At 40.8% G+C, this 25,989-nt stretch overlaps 1 protein-coding gene across 6 annotated transcripts in view; it reads left to right on the forward strand.

Moving 5' to 3' along the window:
* CRTC1 (CREB regulated transcription coactivator 1) overlaps positions 1-25,602 on the forward strand; it is a 193,820-nt gene extending 168,218 nt beyond the window's left edge. For 4 of the 6 annotated variants that reach the window (XM_085638788.1, XM_085638787.1, XM_085638789.1 and 1 more), the window contains exons 11-13: positions 6,970-7,056; positions 15,349-15,529; positions 23,129-25,602. In XM_085638788.1, the coding sequence (XP_085494914.1) occupies positions 6,970-7,056; positions 15,349-15,529; positions 23,129-23,340 (480 nt within the window). In that variant the 3' untranslated portion in view covers positions 23,341-25,602. Of the gene's footprint in view, positions 1-6,969; positions 7,057-15,348; positions 15,530-16,748; positions 16,787-23,128 lie in introns of all 6 variants that reach the window. The other 2 variants (XM_085638790.1, XM_085638792.1) reach the window with 2 other exon arrangements.
* Positions 25,603-25,989: the final 387 nt, after the last annotated feature.

A 25,989-nucleotide genomic window follows, 5' to 3' on the forward strand; every position in this document is an offset into this window, starting at 1 on the left:
ATTTTCCACTAGTCGTTCAATCTGCATAAGTAAATGTGCTCAGCAGACGGACATTAGTCGATGTTTTTATTTCCTCTTCTTTCTTCAACCTTGAAAATATTTCCAGTTAGTGAAACCCCTCCATCTTCCCCTCTGTGAATTATGGGGTCTTCATACCTATTTTATCTCTGTAAATGATGCTTTATAATAAGATTGATTTGTGTTGCAAGCTTGATTTTGATTTCCTGGTTTTAGTTAGCAAGTAAAATGTTGACTAATGCCTTTGGGTGTTTCAAGCATTTTGCATGGTCGTCCTTTGTCGCTACCCTGACCTCCCCTTTTCTGCCCCTCAAACAAGACTTGAACATTTTTTATTTTTGTATGTGCATGCCCTGGGAATGGCCTATTTATATTTGTCAACAGGTATGTCATGTTCTTTTTCTTCGTAACCTTAAAACAGGTTTCTCCCTTTTAATCACAATTTAAAGAAAGTAGTGATAAACCCACGAGCCCTAGACACCACATCTAAATCCCGTTGAAGTGAATATTGAAGATGATTGAAAAGTGCCTGATGTTGGACCTTTAGCTGCCTTGCCTTGATACAGTCAGTGTGTACATCATCAATATTCCTTAATGGAAAAGATAAAGCTGTAAAATTATTTATTTCATTGTGCATCTGTGCAGAAAGATGCTAAAGCACATACTGGTTACCACCTATGTCCTTGATTCCTCAAATGTCCCATAGAATGGACTCCAGATCCTCAAATGTTTTAATCTATGGCCTCCCATATATGAATAATCCTTGGTCCACAATTATTATTCGTTTTTGTTCTTAATTTTCCGACAGTAGGAGCCACAATTACTTAATGGGATATAATCGTGCAACCAGGAACCCTAAAAACATCAGTCTCAGTAACAACTGTGGTAATAAAATAGATCATGGTTTTCTAAATATTATTTTATTAACATTATAAAGTATATTTTCTTTAGACCACGTTTGTGTTATACCTCTTCAATTACGCACTAGCAATGGCTGTTTTGCTACTAAATCACATCAACAGTAGACATCGCTCCCAAATATTCAGAATTACTAAATTTGTGTTATCCAATTCTTATTTTGTAGTGTTTTGTAATTCGATGCCCTGGTTCAGTTAGTAATAAAATAATATTGTTTTTACTAAACCTTGATTTGTAGTCCCTAGATCTGTAGTTATTTGTGGCCTTTGGTGTTGCATCTTTGATCAAAGGTGCAAGAAATCAATGAAATGTACTGCATTATAAAATGCATTCTGTACATGTAATTATGATATTCTATTTCTGTTAGGTACAGATGCACTTACCACTATTAATGGTATTGTCCACATTTGGTTTAAATTTGGTGCTTTAATTTGAAACAAATTCTTTATTATTATATTGTAGTCTCGAATTTCTGCAAATGTCCCCAAATTCTTTCTTGCAGTTAGAATGCTTAATGGCCTTCCACTTTATCCATTTCCTCCTCTTTCTATACGGAACTTATTTAATCAAATGCTTTTTATGTATTATTTAAGTGTAACATTTTATTGAAAGTGAGAAGTTTTTTTTCGGGTTACAAAGATTTCCAGTTTAGAAAAATGAAAACCTATCAGTCAGTATTACACATCTGGGTTTCCTGAGAGGAGAACTTTTACCCCCATCTTATACATTAAGGTGCCGATTACGATCCGGTAAAAAAATTCCCCGTACGACTCGTATCCGGTCTTTTTACCGTACGAATCGTACAAGTGCCGTACAAACTGCCAAGTACGATTCGCATGGGAAAAAGTCCATACAAATCGCATTGGGAATCATTCCCCACACGTCCTCGGGTCGGAAAATGTGTCCGACACGTCCTCGGACGATTTACCGTACAAATGTGAAAAGTGAAGTCCGACCGCGGAATTACGATCCATCCCGTGTGTCCGATGTTACAACCGTATGGAAAAAACACCGTCCGCACCGAAGTCCCATAGCAACCATGGAGACATGTGCCCGCATAAGCGCCGACCCCCCCCCCCCCCCCCCCAGCCCCCGTATGTACGCGCCGACCCCCCCCAGCCCCCGTACGTACGCGCCGACCCCCCCCCAGCCCCCGTACGTTCGAGTCGTACCCCCACCCGTGTATGTACGGTGCGTACCCCCACCCGTGTATGTACACCCGTGTACGTGTCGTACCCCCGTGTATGTACACCAGTGTACGTGTTGTACCCCCCGTGTATGTACATCCGTGTACGTGTTGTACCCCCCGTGTATGTACACCCGTACATACGTGTCGTACCCCCCGTGTATGTACACCCGTACGTACGTGTCGTACCCCCGTGTATGTACATCCGTGTACGTGTCGTACCCCCGTGTATGTACACCCGTACGTACGTGTCGTACCCCCCGTGTATGTACACCCGTGTACGTTCGAGTCGTACCCCCACCCGTGTATGTACACCCGTACGTACGTGTCGTACCCACCCGTGTATGTACACCCGTACGTACGTGTCGTACCCCCCGTGTATGTACACCCGTACGTACGTGTCGTACCCCCCCGTGTATGTACACCCGTGTACGTTCGAGTCGTACCCCCTACGCGCTGGGGGTACGCACCGTACATACACGGGTGGGGGTACGACTCGAACGTACACGGGTGTATATACACGGGGGGTACGACACGTATGTACAGGTGTACATACACGGGGGGTACGACACGTACACGGGTGTACATACACGGGTGGGGGCACGACTCGAACGTACACGGGTGTACATACACGGGGGTACGACACGTACGTACGGGTGTACATACACGGGGGGTGCGACACGTACACGGGTGTACATACACGGGGGGGTACGACACGTACACGGGTGTACATACACTGGTGGGGGTATGACACGTACACGGGTGTACATACACGGGGGTACGCACCGTACATACATGGGTGGGGGTACGACTCGAACGTACGGGGGCTGGGGGGGTCGGCGCGTACTTACGGGGGCGGGGGGGGGGGTCGGCGCGTACGTACGGGGGCGGGGGGGGTACGGCGCGTACCGGGCCACCTACTCTGGTCGTTTCGCGCCGTACTTCGCTTTTCCGGCACTTTTTGGGTGCCGTGAAAATATCGCCGTCCGGACTGCTGTCGGTCCGAATCGTACTTCCTGGGTCGTGAAACGCTGCCTGACAGCGTCCCGACGTCACGTCGCAGCATTCCCGGATCACATTCGTACGTATATTTTCGTCGGCCGGTGTTTTTTACGATTCGTACGGAAATGGTGTTTCCGTGCGAATCGTAATTCCATGTTTGTGAAGTTTTCCGACCGGGTACGAGTCGGACGGAGAAAACTCTCTGACCGACGGTTCGTACCCGGTTTTTACCGGATCGTAATCGGCACCTAAGCCTTCATTCTCGGCTAGACTGATGGCCAATCTGGACTTCTATTGGATTTTAATCAACTTGTTAAATTTGAAGCCCTCTTCCTTCATTATTACCTTATAGTCTTCCAGACGTTTTAATCGCCTGCAGATGCTTTCTTTCCCAGCACTTCAAAGGTATTATTTAAGTTACTAAAGAATGCTGAGCATTTCTATTAGCCAGTTCATCAAATAATCCTTTTGACCATGTTGAGTTGTATCTTCATTAAAACTCTTGTTAAATATGTAGCTCAAATATTGAATGCTCTGAAAGCTAAATATTTTTCATTATTGGATCGTTCTTCATCTTTATTTACCGCATTAAAACTCAAGTGGCGTATTAAAACTGCATTACCATTTATTAAACACAGAGATCATATCCAGTTTAGTGGTAATTTTAACAGAAATGTATAGAATTTACACGTCTTAATCCTTAGATCAGCTTGTTTATTCCGTACCTGACATAGGGATTCAATAAACTTTTTTAATTCCCAATTAGTTGTATGCCTGTATCAGGGTTGGAGGTTGGCTGGATTCTAACTCCCCAACTGCAGATCAGTGGATGTAGGCGATCAGAAGTGTTGTCCTTTTTTCCAGAACATCTTGCTTTGGAACAATGTACAGGGAAATGGGCATTAATAATTTAATACATTAGTTGATTCACCATTGTATTCCTCAGCAGTTTCCTTTTGAAATACCATCACTTATGATTTACTGTTAAAATGTAGAAATGCTCTTCTGTATTGTTACGTTTTTTCCAAACTAAAAGAGCAATTATCTGTGTGCGCTCAATCTGTTCGATCTGAATTTGCATGTTGATGCTGTGTCTAGGGTTTTGTTTGCACGTAAATATAAAATTCCACACTTAGTGATTCCCTCCTCTTGTGGTATGTGGGAGGGTTCCCTATTTACTTCTATACAGAAGTCTACAATGTCAGCATCAGGTGTGTATATTTTGAAAGCACCTATCTTTTTCCGTCCTCTGTAGTCTAAGAGGAAGTTATCGCCCTCTGCAGTTGTTGTCTAGTGCTAGGGCAATTAATCATGATTTTTTGAAATACCGTTTAACCAGACCTTTTTTCTTTGATAGCTAGTGAGCATGTAAAGTCATCTACTCGGCTAGTTCTCATTGGAATTGCCTCTCCTACCTACTGTCTTCATCTCTTGTGGGATTATCAGGTCTTCCTTCATCCTTTGCCAAGAGTCTAGCTGGATTTTTTAATGTCTTACTGGGTCATAGATGCCTTTGGTTTTAAGGGATGGGGTTTCTATGCTAGCCATGTGGTTAAGTCAGTATTTCACTTTCTTCTCTTACGTTTGAACTGAGAAATGTCTTTGATCGCTCTCATCATCGTTTATGTTTGGCAGTACTTAGCCATTGTATGCGTGCAACCCTTTACTGATTCTCTTTTTTGGATATGGTAAATAGATCTGCAATTGGTGATACATGGAAGAGAGAGAGATATCAGTAATAGGAGAGGGAGATATTAGTGAAATGCAAATGCAGACATGGCCATACCGTATTAACCAAGGCCCTCCCATCAAACATTCTCACCCAACCCTTACTTTGCTCAGATGAGAACAATGGAGACCAAAAGGCATCACTGCAGTAAAACCCTGTATCTTCCCCTTCGAATAACATGCTGCATGGCTATAGCTCACTTTTTCTATGTTTATTGAAGCAGAGGCAGCCATCGGAGGAATCTGCATTTTCTAGAAAGATAAAGAGCGATAACTTGGGTGCGACTCTTTTCCCATATTACATTCCCTATGTTTACTAGGTCAGAAGTCTGCTCCTAGAGGGAAGAAAGCTCCATATGGAGAGAGGTTGTAATTGCATTTATATATCACTTACTAACCCTGATGATTCATTTAAGTTTTTTACGCTGGGCTGCATGCTTCTCCAGATACGATGGTTAGTAAAGTGTTAAATTGTTACTGTTGGTTTCTGGAATTAGTCTTGTGTGCTCAAGTAAACCATTCCATGCATTCACTACAGTTTCTCTGTGGAAGATTAAATTAATGGGAGTTTGGTGTTCTCATTGGGAGAGTAGTGCAGATGCTGGCTGGAGGGATTAGATGAGCTATTTCGAAATTAGGTGTAGTTTGCTTGCAGGGGTAGAATTTTTAAAATAGAAGTGGTGATCTTTGAAATGAGTTGTGGGCAAATTGAAGAAATAGATTCATAAATATTAAAGCAACCATGAAAGTAACTTGGTCAAGGTTGTGCCCAGAGAGAAAACACTTGAAGAGGATGGGAAAGAAAAAAAGAGGGTCAGTGCTCTCCTGACATCTGGTAAACCCTCGCATCCCCTGTGATGTCCTGACACGCGAGTAAACTACAGAACACCCAATGACCACATTGACTCTTGGTGTCACTTGCACATCTATAACAATGCCCGCTCCCACACTTGGAATAACTCATTGCAGAATATATAACTCAACTGCACATTTCCACCCTCCCCTCCTCTCAACAGCCCAACCCACTTTTTTCACTCATCCCACCTCCTTTCACCCGGTCTTCGGGGGGGGCACGGTGAAGAAGCCATCCTGTTTGATAATCCTTAGTCTGATGTGCGTGCTGCAGCTCAGGATCGAGAACGTCTGACTCCCATGGCGGAGTGGAGTGAAAGGCATGTACAATACATCTATTTCCGCCATGTGCAGGCCATGCCCCCCCAAGTAATTAATTAGTTATTTTGTGATATCAAATGAATGTAAAGAAACGTGCACTTCTTAAAATTTAACCAAGATGAATATTCATTGCTATTGTGACTTAAATATGTGAGATGAGTTAACCATGTTGCGCCCTCGTTTTTTGTCGCCGGATCAGAGGAAGTGACATGGAGCAGAATTACAGCCTTAAATTAGAGCAACAGTCGATGCTGGCTGAGTTTATCTCTTTGGTTTCATGTCCTTGTTAGTGCTTCACTTGTACTGTCACAGTGTACTACAGATTTCTTCATGTCCAACATTTCCAACGTCCTTGTCTCATTAAAAATGTTGTCAAAGTGTTACATTGAATCAGACTAATATGTTTAACAAAAATGTTTCTGGGGATTGCACAATGTGAGCTTTGCTGCTGATGCTCTTGACTTTAACACTGAAAGATGCACTGCAGCAGCTAATGAACTTTAGTGCATTGAGGTTGCAAACCTAAATCTTGAGCTTGCGATGGTTGCTCATTCGGGACGCCAAGGTAGAAGGTGACAGGTGGCAGCCAAGCAAATCATAACCTTGGCAGAAGCACCCTGCATAGGACACTCACATTTTACTTGCAATACTAAATTACTTGATTCCCTGTAGATTAAAGAAAACTGCACTGTTGAAGGCTATTCTCTATTTACCGACTTATTAAATCCACAAAAACAGTGTCAATGTGTTTGCATTCTCCCCAAGTTTAGACATATCGTTACATATTAAATATATGTCCATTTTGGATTTCTTCCATTTTCTCATCGAATTAGAGCACCCCTTTTACTGTATGGTTAATGTTGGCTTAGCAGCAGACCCTCAATCCTGAAACAGATCTTTGTTCATGCGTAAACTCAGCAAAGTATTTTATTCTATTTTTTTAGCATTCTTCGATTCTTGGGAGTGTTTTTGGGGATTCCTTCTATGATCAGCAGATGTCAGCCAGGCAGACGAATGCTCTCTCCCATCAGGTGAGTAGTGGAGACTTCATGGAGCCCTACAGGCTCTGTGGTAACTATAATGTGGCATGTAGTCTGGTTTACCATAGAAGGGGGAACAGGTTTGTGGTTTCTTTCGTGTTAAGTCACTCTTTTTGCTCATTTCTCTTTATAATCCAGGGATTCAGATAATGTGGCCAAGTGTTTAACAAGAAAACTACGTCTTCCAGAGGAAAAATGAATGACCCCTTTCTCTCTTACAAATCTACCTGCCTGCGATGTTGCACCCACAAAACATATGTACTGAAAATCAAATGTTGGAGGTCCAAAATAACTGTGTAGGCAGGATGTTCACATCTTTTGCAGATTAGACTGAGGCGGGGAAATGTAGCAAACACAGCTTCCACATTCAGTTCCTTTAGCAGTTTTGGGATATGTTGTATATCATACAGTTCCCATCCTGGCACCCTCTACTGCTTTGCAGGCTGCTTTTGTGTAATGTTCTACTAAATTAACTGCGTCCTGTTTTATAGTAGGGTTGCACAATATACTGTTACCTTTGGGCATTACTATCCTTTTCGAACAGGTTCCTATACTGTTAAAGGTTATAAATTCCACTTCATTCTTGTCACAGAAATAGCCCATTAGCTTTAAGGCTAACTAAGTTAAGTTAATCATAATTTCAGCAGCTTATTTCAAAATAAATTTGACTTGTGAAGTGGTACTGGTGTTCATTTTGTAAATTCAGGTGAGCGAATGTTTTATGGCATCTTTGGTCATTACCTCCATAATACCTTTCAGTAGCTTAATGGGATGATGATGTCCATCCTTTTTTGAGGAAGTTGATTAGTCTGTTTTTTGTTTCAGGGTAATGTGCTACTTGGTATGGGATTAGCTGTGATAAAACTAAGCTTGTTGGTGTCCATAGTTGATTGAAATATCTGGAAGGTTTTGCCTGCTGTAGGAAACCTGTTCACAGATGTATTTAGGAAGACCTTTGACAACTGGATACAAGAACATGTAGAATATTGAAGGCAATGACATGAGAAAGAGAGGATGGGTGAGCTGTGAGAAAAAGCTAGGAGAGGGTACTCTGAGTTTTATAAGCTATTTCAATGGTTTAATATTTTTATGGAAGGAGGGAATTTCGAATCATAAATATTTTATCTGTAGTTACTATTTATTGTACTAACAAAACAATACAACAGTCATATTTCTTTGCCAGGTTTAAAGGGGATTCTGTTTGATTTCAGTAAGTAGGGCCCATCTACCACTGTCTTCTGAGGGATAGTCATACTGTTGGGAGAAATTAAAACGTTTGGAATTTTATGTCCAAGTTATTTAAGTTACCATATGCTCTTTTTGCGTTGTATTATATTGGCATTTAGTCTTAATTGATGCATACTAAGCAACATAGGTTACATTTGCTGGATATTGTACCATCTTCAAACCTAAAAATGTACATTACAGTTGAAGATTTGTCTTACTTTTTACCCATGAGGCTACATTTTGAGGAAAAGAGGTGAAGTGTTAAAAAGGTTGTATCGCATGGCAGAGTCTCCTTTTATTAATTTGCCGGGGCATTTTGGGTCTTGGGTATAAGTAACCCTTTCCAAGAAGGCCCATTTCTCCATTAGCACGCCTGACTGGAAGTCTGTGGTCCAGTTTTAGGCACAGCACGTTATCTCTCCAAACTTCCCTGCTCTAACTTGTTGTTAGAATGGTAGAGACCTTCTCTCAGCAGGCAGCATCCTATTGTGTCTGTATTCAGTGGGTCGAATATAACTTGACATTTCCTCTATTTCTTTGGTTGAGTGTATTCCAGTAATTAGAACAGTGTAACGCTGGTGCTTTCACTGGAAGTGGTTTTTCTCCAGAGATTAGTTTTAAACATGCAGTGGTAAAAAGCAACAGATTACCTTGAAAATAATTAGTCTTATATACTGCACCATAAAAAGAAATTGTTGCACATGTTGTTGATTCTAACCATCTCAATATCCAAACCGAAGATACCACCACTGGTGGCAGACTGGATCCGGGACCTTTTATAGTACTTTATGCATCAACATTGCGCTCCATGGTTACTGTACATCCACTTTAGAAGTGATGACATGGAGCAATATAATGACTCCCCTCCAGCGCGCAGATATCAGTCCTTTCTTTCTGCGCCCTTTGACGCAAATCGAAGCTCCACTCTCAACTTGGTGTTTTACCTGCAACAAAACTTTTTCTATGACCGTGTGCTAGGGAAAATGTCTTCCCCAACGATCACAGCCTTTAAACGTGCCACAACTGCAAGGAACTGATGTCTGGCAAGGATTCACACAGTGCCCGCCAATGCTTTCTAGAGTACAAGAAAGTCATGTGGCAAATGCTTTCTGGTGCATTCGAAAGACATGACTGAGTGTGAGGTGTACACCGCCATTTTGCCTCGGAGGCCCCTGAGTGGCACATTACCTGTGTAATATGGCTAGCAAGACCATGCCAGCCACCCTTAACTAATTCATCAATGCCTTTGTCTAGACAATGCAAGACAGACAGGACAGAGCTTAGTATGTTTTGGGGGCTGATGTTGACACCACTGACTGTATGGGTCAAGCCATGGCATCAGTGTAGTGATGTGGCTCAATGCCTGGATAAGCACCACAGGACTTTCCAGTGACGTGCAAGCATCCCTTATGAATCTACCGTTTGACCACTCCACTCTCTTTGGTCAAAAGGTGGGCTTTGCATTGAAGTGCTTCAAAGACAGCCATCTAGGGCTGTTTTTTTGGGTTTGGCATCACCGACCTATCAAATCACCAATAACAAATATTTTAGGATACGCTTGTGGGTCTGGTCTGTCACTAGAGACAGCCATTACTACCCGTACAGCAGCCAGTACAACCCTTTCACCACAGTGCTTTGATTCCTGCTCTCATGGTCATGGACAGCTAGTAGGGGTCAGAATTAGTTTCTAGAAGACCGGCTGGTATACATTAATTTCCGTTCAGTAGGTTTTGAAGGTTATTCAGCATGGTTACACCCTCCCTTTTACAGCAGTACCTCTTCATATCCCACAAGTGTTTGTGCAGCTGCGGCAGTTCATGCCTCCATACTTGCCCAGTAAGTTCCCTCTCTGCTGGCCTAAGAGCCCATTGGAAGGGTCTATGGTGGTGGGGGAGGGCAGTGTATTAAGGCTGATAGTCTTTGATGCCTAACAAAGACAGAGCACTCTTCGATTTCTGAACACCTTTCTTCAGAATGACAAGCTGAAGATAATGACTTCATTGCAGGTTTTTTTGCCCTGGATCCATGGTTCTGGATGGTGCCGTTGGACTTGCAGAAATGTATACTTTAATGTGCCCAACCTCTAGCCCCACAGGCACTTCCTTCGGTTTGTGGTCGGTTCAGAACACTTCCTGGTTACTGGCCTCACCTTAAGTGTTTATGGGCGTGATGGCAGTGGCTGATGCCCATCTTCCCATGTCGCTGACACATGTATTCCAGTACTTCATAAACTGGCTGATGAAGGCGGGCTTGCCATGTTCTGTCATGAGTCCCCTACAGACAAGTGTCAGCCTTCTTTCATCCCTGGGTTTGTCACAGCGTCTGTGTCCTCAGATCAACAATGGGTTGCTGAACTCCATTAATCAACAGCTGCAAGTGTCATATTTTGCATTTGTCTAATTGTTAAGTGGGAGTAAGACTTCTGAGAAGTAAAATACTGTCAACATTGGCCACATAAGGTTTTCTTAGGAATTCCTAGCCCCGACAGACAGTCTCCTTTTTTCAAGGAGACCGTTGTGGTTATTGAAGTAGAGTTTGCACCAGAGATCCATAGGAATGTGCATGGTCAAGAACCAGTAGGACCCTGCCACTATCCAATTTGCTGATTACAATGCAGATATTTCATTATTAAGGCAATTGAGTGCCTTGTAAGGAAAATTATTGGTGCCGTAGCCCGTAGAAAGAAGACATGGTTTTGACGAGCTAGCTGGATTTGTATTGTGGCAAAAAGAGACCCTGCTAATTTTAACCAACAATGTTGTACTTCCATAGACCTGTTGGAGCTGCTTTATATAATTATTTTTGCTTGGGGTGGTGTGTTCCATTTGTCCCCTCAACTCTCCACTCCGTTTCAGAATTGGGATTTGAAGGAATCACTTGGTTTTCCTACAGTTAGAAATTATGACCAATCTTTACAAATCTCATGTTATGTATAAAATTTCCAAAGTTCTGTTGTATGTATCTGTAAGAGGATTTCTAGGAAATTGTCTTTTCCACGCTTATTTTAGTGAAAAGTAGTGAAACGTCCTTAGGAACATTTTCAGATACTTTTCAGGGGGAGGGGTGTCCTGTTTTTCATTTTTATGCAAAAAAAAAATGTATATTACCCAGGGAAACTATTGAAGTTTTAGTTGCATACACCTCATGTAGCAGGTAGAGAAAAGCGAATGATAGTAAGTTTAAAATGGAATTTTGTTTTCTCAACTTAATTGGTCAGACGCCAGTCAGGTATTTCAGAAAGTTGCATCCAGCGATTCTAATGTTTTTTAAGTGAAACAACTGAAGTGATGCATGAAAAGCTGAGTAGGTTGGACTCTTTTCCTCTCACGTACCAGTGAATGGCATATTACAGTGCTTAATAATAAATATATGCTTCATGCCTTGTAATCAAATCACATAAAGAAAACGGTATATTCATGAATCCCCCTCCTACTTTGCCTGGAAAATGGCTTTGCGGAGCAGCAATTGCTGCATTTTAGGTACCCAGCTGTCGCCAATTTCAAATGACTTGATAGTTCGTGACTCATCTACTCATCTAATACAAATACATTTAAAATAATTAGCAGAGTTTAAATCCTTTCTCTTCTACCGGCATGTGCTGATGGTTTTACAAGAACAATTCATCACAAGGTGTGTGATGGTACTGAAGCTGGAAATATGTCAGTGAACATTGCTATATCTAGAAATGGGAAGATGCTATTATTTATTCCATGACTGATGCAGCGGTTGTCAGCTTTTTCTACGCTTGTAACTCCTGAAACCTTTTGTATCTGAACTTCATTTTCAGAGTCACATAGTGAAGTACTTTTGAAATGAAAAAACTTTTAAGCTCACTGTATTTCAGTCAGTCTTAACGTCATCCATGCAGTCTTTAATGTTTTAATCCTGTTGATCATTCTCTTACAGGTCGTGCTTCTTTGTTGTTGAAACGATGTTTCACAGATTTGTAGTAGAACTTCCTTGAGGGAGACTTTAAGTGAACTGTATTTTAAAGTTTGGGTAACATTTTGCTTTGGTAAAATGAATGCTGTTAAAGCGGTGACAAACAAATTTGAAGATTGATTGTGCGCTGTATTGAATTTTGACACAAGCTGACTATTTGTCTGGTATTGTGGCAGTTACCATATTGCTTTTATCATTTATTATTGGATTAGGAGTTCCCGGGTAGCAATGATTAAACATGGGTAAAGTTCCTTTTCTTTTTAAGGAGACCATCTTCAATACATTATTCCCAATGACACTTTATTGTATCTATCAAAGTTCACAATCCATTCATGCTTGAACTTTTCTCAATTTGTGGTTACCACGCTTGGGGCACATTTCAAGTATGCCTTTTATTCCGTTTGGTGGATTGACCGCCAGTATCAAATGTGTTGATGAATGACAGTTCATTAAAAAATAAAGACTCCTTGAAACCTCTCCCTTAGGCTTATTGCTATTCCTTTTCGGTATGTCTTCTATCTCACCCACTATCACCTAGGCACTCTAATCTGTTATCCAATGTAGAAATGCACCCTCTTTTGCTTACTTAAAACTGCCATATGCTCAAAGATTGAGAATCTACCAGAATGTTGTGGCATTCTGCAATGTATTGCTTAATGTCAGCCCTAATGGCTTCCAGTTAATCTGTGTGATGGTAAAGCCACTGATATAGAACTTTAGAGATTGGAAAGCAGATCTACAGAGATATCCGGAATGACTGTTTAAACGTTTTTAACTAAACTTCCTTTAGTATTCTCTAGGTCTGTGGAACAGTATTTGATAATGCAAACATTAGTTCACAGTTGTTATTGTGGTTGCTATTGCACAATTTTAGTGCTTCTGCTCATCCAGTGCTTTCACTACACCACAAAAGTTAGGGTTTTTTTACTAGCAAAATGTGTATTTTTAAGCATTGGATTAGCACAGTGTTCACCATGGTGAAAAAAGTGATGAATCAAGCTTTTTGCCATTTTTGTAGCAACATTTGAAATCATAGTTTTTGCAAAGGCATTTTACCATTGCATTGTCTGTACTAAAATTGGTTTGCCACATCTAAAATTACTTTAAAACCAATTTTTATTTTTTTAAAGCATCCTGTAAGGTATAGTTTACAATTCTAATTTTCTAAAAACAAAGAAGTCCTCTGTAGGTGATGATTTACATCTAGTGGATTGTGAAACACTGTGTATGTTAATTCAGACCGGTGTTAAAGGAACTTTGATCACTTATTTACTTTATTCCTTCCATGCAGGCCCTCCCTACATTTTTCAAATGTAGTACAAAGAAGTTGCTAATTCAGTTAGGAGGCAGAGTGATGTGAAAATGCATCCTTTTTGCAGGTTTTGGTTTCTCTACTATTCACATTTCTTTTTATTAATATAATTAGTAGAAAATCCCGTTAAAAGTGTTTTAAGTACTTGAAAGCAAATTGCCTTTTTTTGTTAGTTGTAGTAAATACAGCATTGTAGGAAGCAACAACATTTACCCAAGTCACCTATTGGCTCTTTCAGACAGTGAGAAACTGCCTCTGCAGGAGCAGGGCTCTTAGGTTAAAATGTACATATATTTTATGAACTGCCCTTGAACATTATGCCTACCCATTCAGTTATGAGGCTTTGGGGTTCTGTAAATAACCCTGAGAAGTTTGAATGGATAGTTGTGTTGCTCTAACAATGTTTGCTTTGGCAGAAGAGGGCTTGGTAAATGGTGTGAATCCATTTGACACTTGATTGGACTTCTCCAGTTGAGAAGACAAGGAAACTGGTATGGTTTAGATCTAAGGAGCTAAATGGTAGTTCAATTTCTTCCCATCTTTCGTCATTTGACCAATATAATTAGTATGTTAAGCAAGGATGAAATGTGGAATTAAATATCATTTTCCTCATAAATAAATGTGTGTGTTCACTAAAAATACAAAGGTTACAGGGATGTTATAGGTAGGTTCAGATTTTACACACTCAAAACCACAGAAATCGAGCAGTTATAGTTATCAATAATTTCACTGCAAATGTTGCAGTGATATTATCAGTGAGGTCATAGAAGATGTCATGCATAATGTAATATGTGGGGTAATTAGCAGTGCATGGCGAGGGCACGAGTTATAGTTACTTGAGATAACTATAACTGCTGAATTTCTTTGGTTTTGTTGCGTAACATCTGAACCGAACTATAATGACCCTGTAACCTTTGTTTTTTTCAGTGAATATCTGCGGCTTTTTGATGTTATTTCCTAACTACAACGTCCCTGTAACCTGGGTGTGTGAGTAGGTGTGTCAGTGGTTATGTGGGTGTAAGTGTGTGTGTGTGTGTCAGTGCGTATGTGAATGGCTGTGTAGGTCTCTGAGTGGCTGTGCCAGTCTGAGAGTGGCTGTTCGAGTAGCTGTGTTGGGTGCGAGAGGGCCTCTGTAGGTGTGTGAGTGGTTCTCTGGGTCTCTGAGTGGGTGTGTGAGTGGCTGTAAGTGTGTGTAACTGGGTATGTGAGTCGTTTTCTGGGTCTCTTGGTGGGTATGAGAGTGACTGTGGGTGTGTGAGTGCATGTGTGACTGGGTGTGTGAGTGGGTTTCTGAGTGGCTGTGTGAGTGCCTGTGTGGGTCTGTGAGTGGTTGTGTGGGTGTGTAAGTGGTAGTGTGTGTGTGTGGGTCTGTGAATGGTTGTTTTTTTTCATTGCGATTTTGATCCGCGGATCTGCCTTGGATTCACACGGGTGAATCCAAAACCCCTCCATCAGTCCCATTGGGTCAGGATACCGCTATCCTGACCTCTTCTATCCTATTTACATTTTATCCCCCCAACTGCCAGTGGGAGAGATATATATCATGGCGAGGGCACCATATATATATACATCCTGTGATTGCTTTTGTTGCTGGAGGAAATCCTATTTTAAAGCAAAATATTTTCTCTGACGATATTATGTGTTTTCTGGGGGAAAAAACATTAAGAAGTATTACGCTTTGTATGAGAGGCAATTCACAAATCCGAAGTGAAGCCCTTAAACATAAATGTTTTGTTACGCAACTTTGGTTTTACAGGTAGTTTGGACCTTTGCTAACAGATGTATTCTCTGTTGATCTGCAGCTTGAACAGTTTAATATGATCGAAAATGCCATCAGCTCCAACAGCCTGTACAGTCAATGTTCAACACTGAACTATTCCCAAGCAGCCATGATGGGACTTACTGGCAGTCATGGCAGTTTACATGACTCTCACCAGCTTAATTACTCCAGTCATGGAAACATACCTAATATTATTCTCACAGGTAAGGGGTGCATCAAATTATGGAATATTGATTTTTGGAGGCACTCATTGTGTATGTATGCTCAACTCTAAATATTTTTATCAGGGCTTCCTGGAAGTTGTATTCTGCAATATTGATTTGAGCTTTCAATTTTCAGGAGGCACTCAATGCCTATATATTTAATTATTTTACTTATTTACCATAATTGTTAATATGATGAATCATATAGTCATCCACCAAGGATTTGGGTTAGGTTCAATATAAAATAGCACAGTTTAATATATTTGCATATATTACTCAGTCAGCCAATTCATCTTTATTCAGCGCTTTGCCATAAAAGCATATAAAACGTACATGAGCAAAAAATACAAAGAATGCTAACAGTTTTTATACGAATACATATGCCGTGTTAAAAAACATAAATAGTTTAAAATAATAATTTAGTTCAGCCTCAACCATAAACCACATCATTGGAATCGTTTTATAAGATATTTTTGACATAATTAACACATTTTTACCAACATGCAGCTATAGCTTACTGTTATAGAAACAATGCATTAAAGGGTTACCAGCTAGTAGCGTTTTCTAATTTGTAGCACACTTCTAATAAAATGTAAAACTGCATTACAAATCTCTATCGAAGATCGTTTTTGTAAAATCTCCATTACAGTTATGTGTTGCCTAATCCCTGCCAGGTGAAGTAACAGAGCCAGGAAAGAGATTCTTAGACCATTTTATAAAGAACAGAATTGGGTAAAGTGATGAGCGCTCTGTCTTCTGATATTACTGCAGCGGCATGGGGTTAATGTATGGTGTCAGGCACATTGAGATGGGAAGGCAACTTTCAAGGGAATCTGGTTCATTCTGAAGTATGTTAAATAATAACGTTAAGTGAGGTTCTCTATCCACAGCAAATGTGATTCAACATATATGGACGTTGATATTTGTATATAAAACTCTACAGACTTAATTTTCAGTGCACTCTGTAGTCTCATTTCCAGGCATGCCTCCTTAAATCGACGCTTCACAATCTCCTTGGCGTCTGTGCCTACACTTTGTGGGCGAGAGAGCATTTCGTTTAAACCCAGTTTTTGAAAGTATGATTTTAAATAAGTCAGCCAGGGTATTCTATGTGCATTTTCTAATGACAAGCAATCTGATATTGTGCATTTTCTAATGATAAGCAATCTGATATACACTCTCTCACCAAACCTGCCTCTTCATTCTGCCATATCCATAGGAGGAGAGGGTCTACTTGTTGCTGGTCCCCACTAAACGGTAAGCCCAGCTCCTTATGACAGACAAAGTTGGCAGTATTTTTAAGAACGGTGAGCAGCCTTTGTGCAAAACCATTTTCTATGCATTGGAGTGCCTCTGCTTTTTGATAACCCCACACCACTGCCGAGGTGCACTTTGTCTTGTAAAATGCTATCATCTACACTAAAGGTGTGTTTCAGAATCCGTGCAAAGCAGAAAATTGCTTCCAAGTTACTTTCTGTTTTTTTGTGATTTCATTAAAATACGTGAGTTCCACAGTTGGGAGGAACAAAAAAGTACCCCAAGATAAGTGAAATGATTCAACTTTTTAATAGATGTTCCCCCCACCATTATGAAGTGCTTAGTCTTAGTACTTAATGGCCCACAGGTCATTGTGTAGGGTTTTGACTGATTCACCTTCAAGTTCAATCCCTCCATGAAAGCCGTAAAATGCTCCAACAAACCCTGGAGGCCATTTGCTGTGCGGGCGATCAGTACAGCGCCATCTGCATATAAAGTATGGGCACTTATCGCTCTCCCATCTTTGGCAAGTCCCTTCCTGAGAGTAATAGGTATTGAATTATATCATTTAATTAAATCGAGATGAGAAACGGTGCTGATATAAATCTTTGTCTAACTCCTCTTAGGGACTTAATTTGTGATGTTAGTTCCCTCTGTGGACCATATCGTACTGAAAATTTCCGTTCGTAGTGCGAACATTTTAATAAAGTAAGTAGTTCTGGTTCAACCACCAGCTTTTGTATTATGGCACACGGTTTGTCCAGTTTACTAAGTCAAAAGCATACAAAATATCCATGAACGCAAAATGGAAGGGGCATTAGTCTATATCATGCTGCCAATAATATATCACCCTTTTTAAATATAGGAACCAAGATGTCCGATCTCCAAGACTCTGGTATGATTCTCTCCAATGCACTCTTTAGCACATTTGTTAACACTGGGCCCCATAAATCTATAGTTAACTTAAAAAGATCAACAGGGCCTGGGGCTTTCCCAGGTGCGGACCGGTTGATAGCCGTGACCACCTCATTTAACTCGATAGGCATGCTAAGGTTAACTGGCCCTGAGTCTAAAGAAACGTGGCTGAATGGAACTTTGTTTGTTTGCAAATTTCTATCAGACACCTGAAGTACTCTGGAAAAGTGGGTCACCTACGCAGTTTCCAGTATTAGTGATTCCACCTTAAGAGTATCATGGTCGATGAAGAACAGGTGGTTGATTAACTTCCAGAATTTAGTACTATCCCTTAGTGTGGCGGCAGGTAATACATTCTCCCAGGCTTTGCTTTTTATTTCCCTTTCTTCCAGTATATTCTTATAATTGCGCCTAGCATTTTTAATATCCGCCACACCATAGGGGAGGATTTGAGAGTAGACTTTAGTCATTTATGGGCCAAGGAACAGGCAGCATTAAATCAACAGTTTGGGGTGGGGGGTGGTCTCCTGAATTGGCCTGCGAGAAGTTGAACCCTCCACTATTGACTCAGATAAATGCTCATACTCAGAATAGACTCCATGTTTTCTTTAGTTGTTTTTGGCTAAACCTCACAGATTCAATATTACCCCATTTAATTCTCAAACCTTTATTCTTTGTAAATACTGGTTTACAGCCATTTTCCCTGGTGCTCATCCTGTCTTGAAATGTTAAGACAATGCTCCCTAGATTATGATCACTAAGGCAGCTGGGAATGATTTTAAAATCCAACACAAGTGGCGAGACAACTGTAGATACTGATATAAAGTCTATAATACACCCAGAGATACTACCCGTAAACGTTGGGATGGTTTCTCAATTGTTTGTTATAACCTCACTTGTGAATGTTAAATCTTACTTTAATACAAGTGTGTTTACAGCATCCAGAGTGTTTAAAATGTGCCCTATTGGGACGATCTTCTAGGGGAAGTGCACAAATGATAGTCTCCCAAAGGACATTGGGTGATGTTAAAATCCCCAACCCCCAACAAAACAACTTCCTTGCTTAAATGTGGATGAAAACTGTCCAGAAACTCGACCAGGTCCTCAATTGCTTTACACACCTCTTGATGAAAAATATTGTTATAAAAATGTATCAGCAAAATATAATATTCCCCTTGTAGGAGGCTGGCTTAGTATATGGAGCACACTTACTTAAGTGAAGCACCTTGCACTAATCCAGACAACCCTTATGGTGATTTTAGTGGTCTTTGACAACCATAGAAAGCTCTCTAAGTGCTGTTGAGAGCAGCCTTCAAGCTTAGTCCAGAAGGAGTGTGAAGCAGCTTGTTTTACCCGATCTAATCATGTAGTGAACATTAAACGAAAAAGAACCACACAGTGTAGTTATAAAAATGTCTGTTTATTACACAACACATTGGTATGTCCCCTAACCGGAGATATCAACACAAATACACACAATACTTAAATTGCAAACAGGAAAGTAAGCACAATACACAGTAGTCTCCAGTGGGAGACTAAACCATATACTAAGAAAGTGGTTTGCGAACTGCAACTGCAGTCGGGACTTGGACCAGGAGACTCAGAAGAGCTGGGGACACAAGGATTTACCCAAAGTAAGTACCCATGAGCCCCACGAGGCTGTGTGCAGATTGGAAACACAGGCGCGTACTCAATAGAATTCAACTGTAAAGTCGCGATTGAGGTTCTGAAGAAGAAGGACCGTTCCTAGTGGACCCTGAAGAAACCCCGTGGAAGACAGAATGTTGGCGAGTCACCCCACCCGTGTATATGCCAGGAACCAGGATACCTACACCAGGGAAGCCGGGTGCATAGGTGCGAAGTGACGTCAGAAACCACTGTAGACCACAATGAAGGACTTCAGTAAAGATGCCACTGGCGAAGACTGTGCAACAGCCCGGTGGAATCCAAGAGTGAATTCTTGAAGAGAAGAACCTGCAAGCAGAGGGGACAGAGTCTATGCCACTCAAAGATGACCTGGAGGCACAGATGCGCAATGACCACCGATGCAGGAGGGATGACGGTAACCTTGTTGCTGCAGCTGTGAGGATCTGGCGACGTTGAGGAAGACCAAGAGCCATTCACGAGCTGGCTCAATGTCAAAAGTCGAGAACCAGGAGGTCGATGTCCGGCGGGAGCATCAGCAAACCTTGGCAGCAGCAACAGACGTGGAAAACGATGAATGGGCAACGTTGGGACCTCAAGGTCCAAGGGACTCACCAAGTTTAGGAAAGTCAGCAGGCCCAAGCAAGCAGGTGAGCCCACTGGAGTCAAAGAAGACCCTTGAGAAGACCCACAGGCACAGGAGTCACCAGAGAACCTCGAGCAAAAGACACACTCTGCAGAGGCTGTGGTGAGGATGAAGTTCTTGTCAGAAAGAGTTCCTAGAGGCTGGAGCTTCTTGTAGCCCAAAGGTCTCTGGAGTGCAGAGCCAACAAGCCTTGGCAATGGCAAGCCGACGCAGTGCACAAGGGTTCGGTCCCAGCTATTCAAACGAGGGATACTGGCCTCAAAATTGCCGAGAGGACAGGTCGGGCCTCGAGGGAGTTGAAGAACCACAACCTGCATTGCTGAGCCTTTCAAAGTCTGTGGGACGTTGGGAGCAGCAGACCGGTCAACTTTGTTGCGGTGCCTGCAGATGCAGGTAAGGACTCCACTCCAAGGGAGATTACTTCAGGTGCTCTTGATGCCCACAGGTCTCTTGGAGATCCTGGATGAAGCACAGTCACAGATGACGAAGAAGACTTGCAGAACAGCGATGCCAGAAGCAGCAGGAGTCTTCCATGATGCAGTCTCGGTTCCAGGCGAAGTCCAAGTGTCTAGCTCGTCAAAGAGTGACGTGGTTTCAGGCTTTATTCTAGTCCCACAATGAATTTAAGGACCCACCCACAGGTAAGCCCTTTTATCCCTAAGAAAGGAGTTAGGACGACTTTAGGGTCCCTCCTAGAGGAGAGGCTGGACAGAGGGGAGGATACTCTCGTCCTTTATCCAGTTTCGCGCCAGAGAGGGAGCCAAGGGCTCCCAGAACTGGTTCTAACTGAAGTATGCAAGGAGGGCACCAAACGTGCCCTTCAAAGCAGTCTAGTGGCACTGGCAAGTGCCCCCACCCCAATACACTAAGTCTTGTCTGGGAGGTGGTCACACCTACCTGTGAAAAGAAGCCTATTGTTCTACCTTCCCCTGCTCGAGCTCAGCTCAGTAGCAGGAAGGCAGAATGGTGTCTGTGGGTGGCAGCAGCACTAGCTTGCTAGTAGACCCTTAAAGGCTGTTACCGGGAGTACTGGGGGCTTCCCGGAGGAGCCCCCCAGCGCATCGAATCATACCTTTAACACCGGTAACGATATTGGGGTATGATTCCAACATGTTTGATACCAAACATGCCTAGGTTCCGCACAGCCACTATATAGTTAGCCATCACATAATGATGCATGGCCACTATATGTATCACAATGGCTGACCTCGCTTACAAAGCCTGGATGTCCTGCTCATGCATGCGCACCCTCACACTTTAAACCCTGCACCCTGCCTTCAGGACTGAAAGGCCAACCTTGGGGGTGACTTACAGGTTTTAAGTGTAGTGACCTCCGATATAAGGAAACTTAAAACTGTCGTAAGTGGTGCTAGCACCAACTTACACAGGCTGCAATGGCAGGCCTGCAGTCACAGTTTGAATGGTCTCTCATGGGTGGCATAATCCATGCTGCAGCCCATGGAAGACCCCTGGTGTATCAATGCCCTGGGTACCTTAGTACCATATACTAGGGACTTACAAGGGTACACCAGTAGCCAATTGTGGAGGTACCGAAGTACTTACCATGTCAAATTTAGGGTTAACACTGTGGCTGGGGTTCTAATTAGCAGGATCCCAGACAGACTAGTCAAAAACCACACTGACACCAGGTAAAAAGTGGGGGTAACCATGCTAGAAGGGATCCTACCTTCCTACGCCCCTGTTAATGATATCGGAGCGATATGGTGAGTGCTATGCAACAATAGTCCTCGGTATCTACTGGTATTCTACCATGTCTTTAAGAGGCAACAAAATATGTGTTACCATATTAATCAAGAACATACTTTTTCAGCATGACCGAACTGTGTCAGTAGTCGTAAATTGTAATCGTGCTTTCTGCACTACATTGGATCAGCTATATTTTTGTATTATGAATGTTAATTTTCTGCACACAAAGTTACTTAAGATTCTGATTCTGGTACATTTTTGTGATTTAATTTGAACTTAGTTTCACAGAAATCTGTAATTATGATAGATTCTATATTATGATTCTCATATCAAGAATATGTGGAATTTTAGGATTGTAAAGTTTCTTTCCTACTATTTTTGTGATGTCCTACTTTCACTCTTGCTCTTAATTTTATTGTTGTTTTCTTCTAAATCATGATGGTTTTGTTCTTTCTTTAATGTAACTTTGAAATCTTTTTCTTAAAACATATTATAAATGTTTGATATAAGGTATCATGGATTGTGTATAAACAGCATGCGTTAGTTTGAGAGCATTACTTTTTTGTATGCATACAAAGTGACCATGAACAATGTTTGAACAATCAAATAAGTTGTTATTCCTAATAGCATTGCAACATGATCATCTTGCTATACAGCCAGCAGATCTGTCACCATTACATGGTGTGTAATACAACAAAGTGTTTAAATACCTGTTCAGTTTTCATGAGTGATTAACTTGAACAGGAATGTTGCGGTGTACAAATTCACCACACAATTTCTAACATAGATTGAAAACTTTTTATGGTTTCTATTCAGAGCAAGGTATTAAAGGTGCATGTGTTACATTTGGGCAATTGATTGTCCTCGTGTGTCAGTCTTGTGGAGCTGTCCATTTAGGATACAGGCTGGTTTAAAAACATGCTTAAGCTTCCAGAACACTCATAATCCTTTGTAGTCTCATGAGATCGTCAAAGTTTGTCTTTATTTTGGTTACCTTTAGGAATAACTACACATTTTTAACTACAAAATTCTTCCATTAAACCAAGGCCACCATTGGATGGAATTAGCTATAACCCTATGTGTGTCCATGTTAGGCTTGTTCATTATGCACTGGCCTCCCCAAATCACTCTGGCAACTAGAATGTGTCCTGCTGTTATAGAGAATGAACTGCATATTTTATAGTCCTGATGCAGTACTTGTTTACATACTCTGCTAACTCCATAGGGGTCTTTAAGATAATTTTTCCGAGTGTGGCATTATCATGTATATGCTTTCAAATCATAGCATTTAATTGCTGGTCCTTTTAAATAGTTTAGTGTTATAAATGTGTGGCAGAATAAATGGAATATGCAAAGTGAAGATTTTGCTTTGAGGATTTACTTTTAATGAAACAAATTCTTACATTTTCCTCTTTTTTCGTGATACATAGTGACTGGAGAGTCTCCCCCAAGCTTATCAAAGGAACTGACAAATAGTTTGGCAGGAGTTGGCGACGTCAGTTTTGATTCGGATTCTCAGTTTCCTCTGGATGAACTTAAAATTGACCCTTTAACCTTGGATGGACTGCACATGCTTAATGACCCAGACATGGTCCTGACAGACCCTGCTACAGAAGATACTTTCCGAATGGACCGACTCTAAATGTAACACCATGAGCCTACAAATGAAATTCAAACCTTTGCCCAGTTGAACTGATTCTCCAAGTTGGTCAGTCATGGCAGATCCAGACACCTGCTGCAAGTAAACGCTCTGTCAAGTACAATGAGTAACAGCTGTTTGTTCGAAGCTTGCAACGCTGCAAATCCCCGTTTGCTTCATACTTTAGCTCATGTGTCATGGCCGTTTAACAAGAAATGGTTCATCATCAAACTTCCCTTGCCCCTCAGAGCCCAACTTACAATTACCAGTTTGTTCAGCAACAGGGCACTTAAGCGTTATCAAGACAGCAATGATTAAAAGCTGCGGGAAGTTCTGTCAACTCTCTTGAGAAAGGCCATCCAATGGCAGTTGAATGTAAACAGTTGAAATGCTACAAAGCTATGAATATTTGTCGACTGTACCAACAAACATTTTGGACTACATCTCAGAAGGTACAGACAGTTACCGAGGTCCCTCAATCAAAGTGCAAAAAAGAATTTAGTTGAAAAGCCAATTTATCATGTAGCATTTGCTTTGTGTTCAACATGCTGGTGACCCAGATTTGTTTTCAGAATGATATTCCAGGTTGTTGTCTTACGTTGGCTGTTTCCACTAATTATGTGCTTGAAATTCATAAAACCATCTGGCATGCATTAACCGCAGCATTTGGTGCGATTTCTGGTGCTCTAGTTTTCAAAGGCAAAATGAATAATATTCTAAGAGCAAATTTTATATTTCTGAGCAAAGAAACACTTCTGTAAATTATTACATGGTGAAAATGAAGGAGCCAGTGGAAAATTGAGAAATTTAACCATCTGCATTTCATTTGTGGACAAGAACAAGAATGTGTACGCCATCTATCATAGAGAAGAGGCCACCTAATTAGGAGCATACCTGACCCGGCATAACTTGGACAATTTTATGCCCATTTGTATCATTTCTGATGGACTCTAAATAGTTCTCATATTCTCATGTACTCTTATTTAAGTTTTGTTAATTTAAATATTTCACTATTTGTGATGTATCCAACACGAAACCAATAGAGATGCTCTTATTTGATATCTTTTTCCCCTATGTAATAACTGGAAACCTATACAAAAGCTTTTCAAGAAAGATACAGAAAACGTTCTCATTCAGCTTGAAAAAAAGAAGTATTTTTTTACTGATCATGTGCTCTTATAAAGCCACGCTGTAACATACTCTGCTTTTTGTTTCACTATTTGTTGTTGGGGAGATGTGGGCCTTCAGATTCTAAATAAGTTTGGTAGTATTTATTCATGTTATTGTAGCCATTCAAGATGTAAAAGTAACCTAGATTCTTTATGGCCTAAAATATCTCACCTCATCTTTCATTTTGAAGTACACAGAAGTAGTTTAAATGGACAAACCATACAAGACCTGCATTTTCTCTTTTGGCAGTTAGCATTGTACCCATCATTTTTTATGATGTACCAGAACAACACATTTTTCTCAGTCTGACCATGAATATTGATTGTCAAGTTCAAGTTACCAAACCCATTTAAATTGCAGTAGGAGACCCCTAGCAGTAGCATAATATAAGTAGTCAGAGTAATCAAACGGAATACTACTTATAATGTGGCTCCTTTCTTGCAACTAATATGTGCTGAACTTGGAGATGTCAACATTTCCACTTAAGCTAAAGAAATAATTTGATTGCCTTCATGTGCGTGGATGAACATATCAGAATTAGATTGACTGATAAAATGTAGCTCTTGAAAAGGCCAACATTGGTTTTCCTTAGAATACACAGTACAAATATATAGTTAAATTGATATTAGAAATCCCTGGCAATATGGAGATGTGCTAATTATATTTAAACAAATGCACTTTCAGCTGCAGATCTAGCTCCTTATGGACCATGAAAAACACTATGCAATGGAAGTTATAATTTCTTCACTGGATCCCAAATATATGATTGATTCTTAAACTTGGAAATATGTGTTGTAATCAGTATTTTAGTTTGCCTTCATCCACATTCTCTGAATAACTATTTTAATTGTGTTTTAATATGTAGCTAAAAGGAAGGAAACCAAAATTGTCAGTGTGAAACTATTATCTTTCATCAATTGTTTGATCCATTTTCATTGTGTCTGGATTCAAAAGTATAAATATGTTTTTTTCAATCTTTAAAGTTTTGCCAAATGTATGTCTTGTTAACATTGCATTTAAATTGTTAATCTGTCAGAGTTTGCATCCATTGATGTACAAAAGATGCCAGCAATGTGGAATACAGAAACAAAGGGACTTATGGTGTTTTATTTTAGATTAATTGGGTGTTAGTCCTACCATGTTGTTCTTTTCTGTCAGTGTTTAAGTGATGTGGTTTGTTGTTGACTGAATTCCAAACAAATTAGACATCTAAGGATCTTACCTTATGAAGATGATACGCCTCAAGAATGCTTTTTACAATTTACTTGGAAGTCCAGCAAGACACCTGTGTCCAAGTGATCTCGCCAAAAGAATGCATTCAGAATGAAAGTACTACTTTGTATGTCAGTTTTGTTGAATACCAGAGCACTCTGTTAACATCAAGTGCTCTTCTCTGAAACTAATGACTATATCTGAAACGTTTTTTAATGTATATAATTAATCATTACCGAAAGTTTACTTAGATGTTCCGAGTTAAAGAAT

Source organism: Triturus cristatus, chromosome 12, assembly GCF_964204655.1.
Source record: "Triturus cristatus chromosome 12, aTriCri1.1, whole genome shotgun sequence".
Lineage (NCBI taxonomy): Eukaryota > Metazoa > Chordata > Amphibia > Caudata > Salamandridae > Triturus > Triturus cristatus.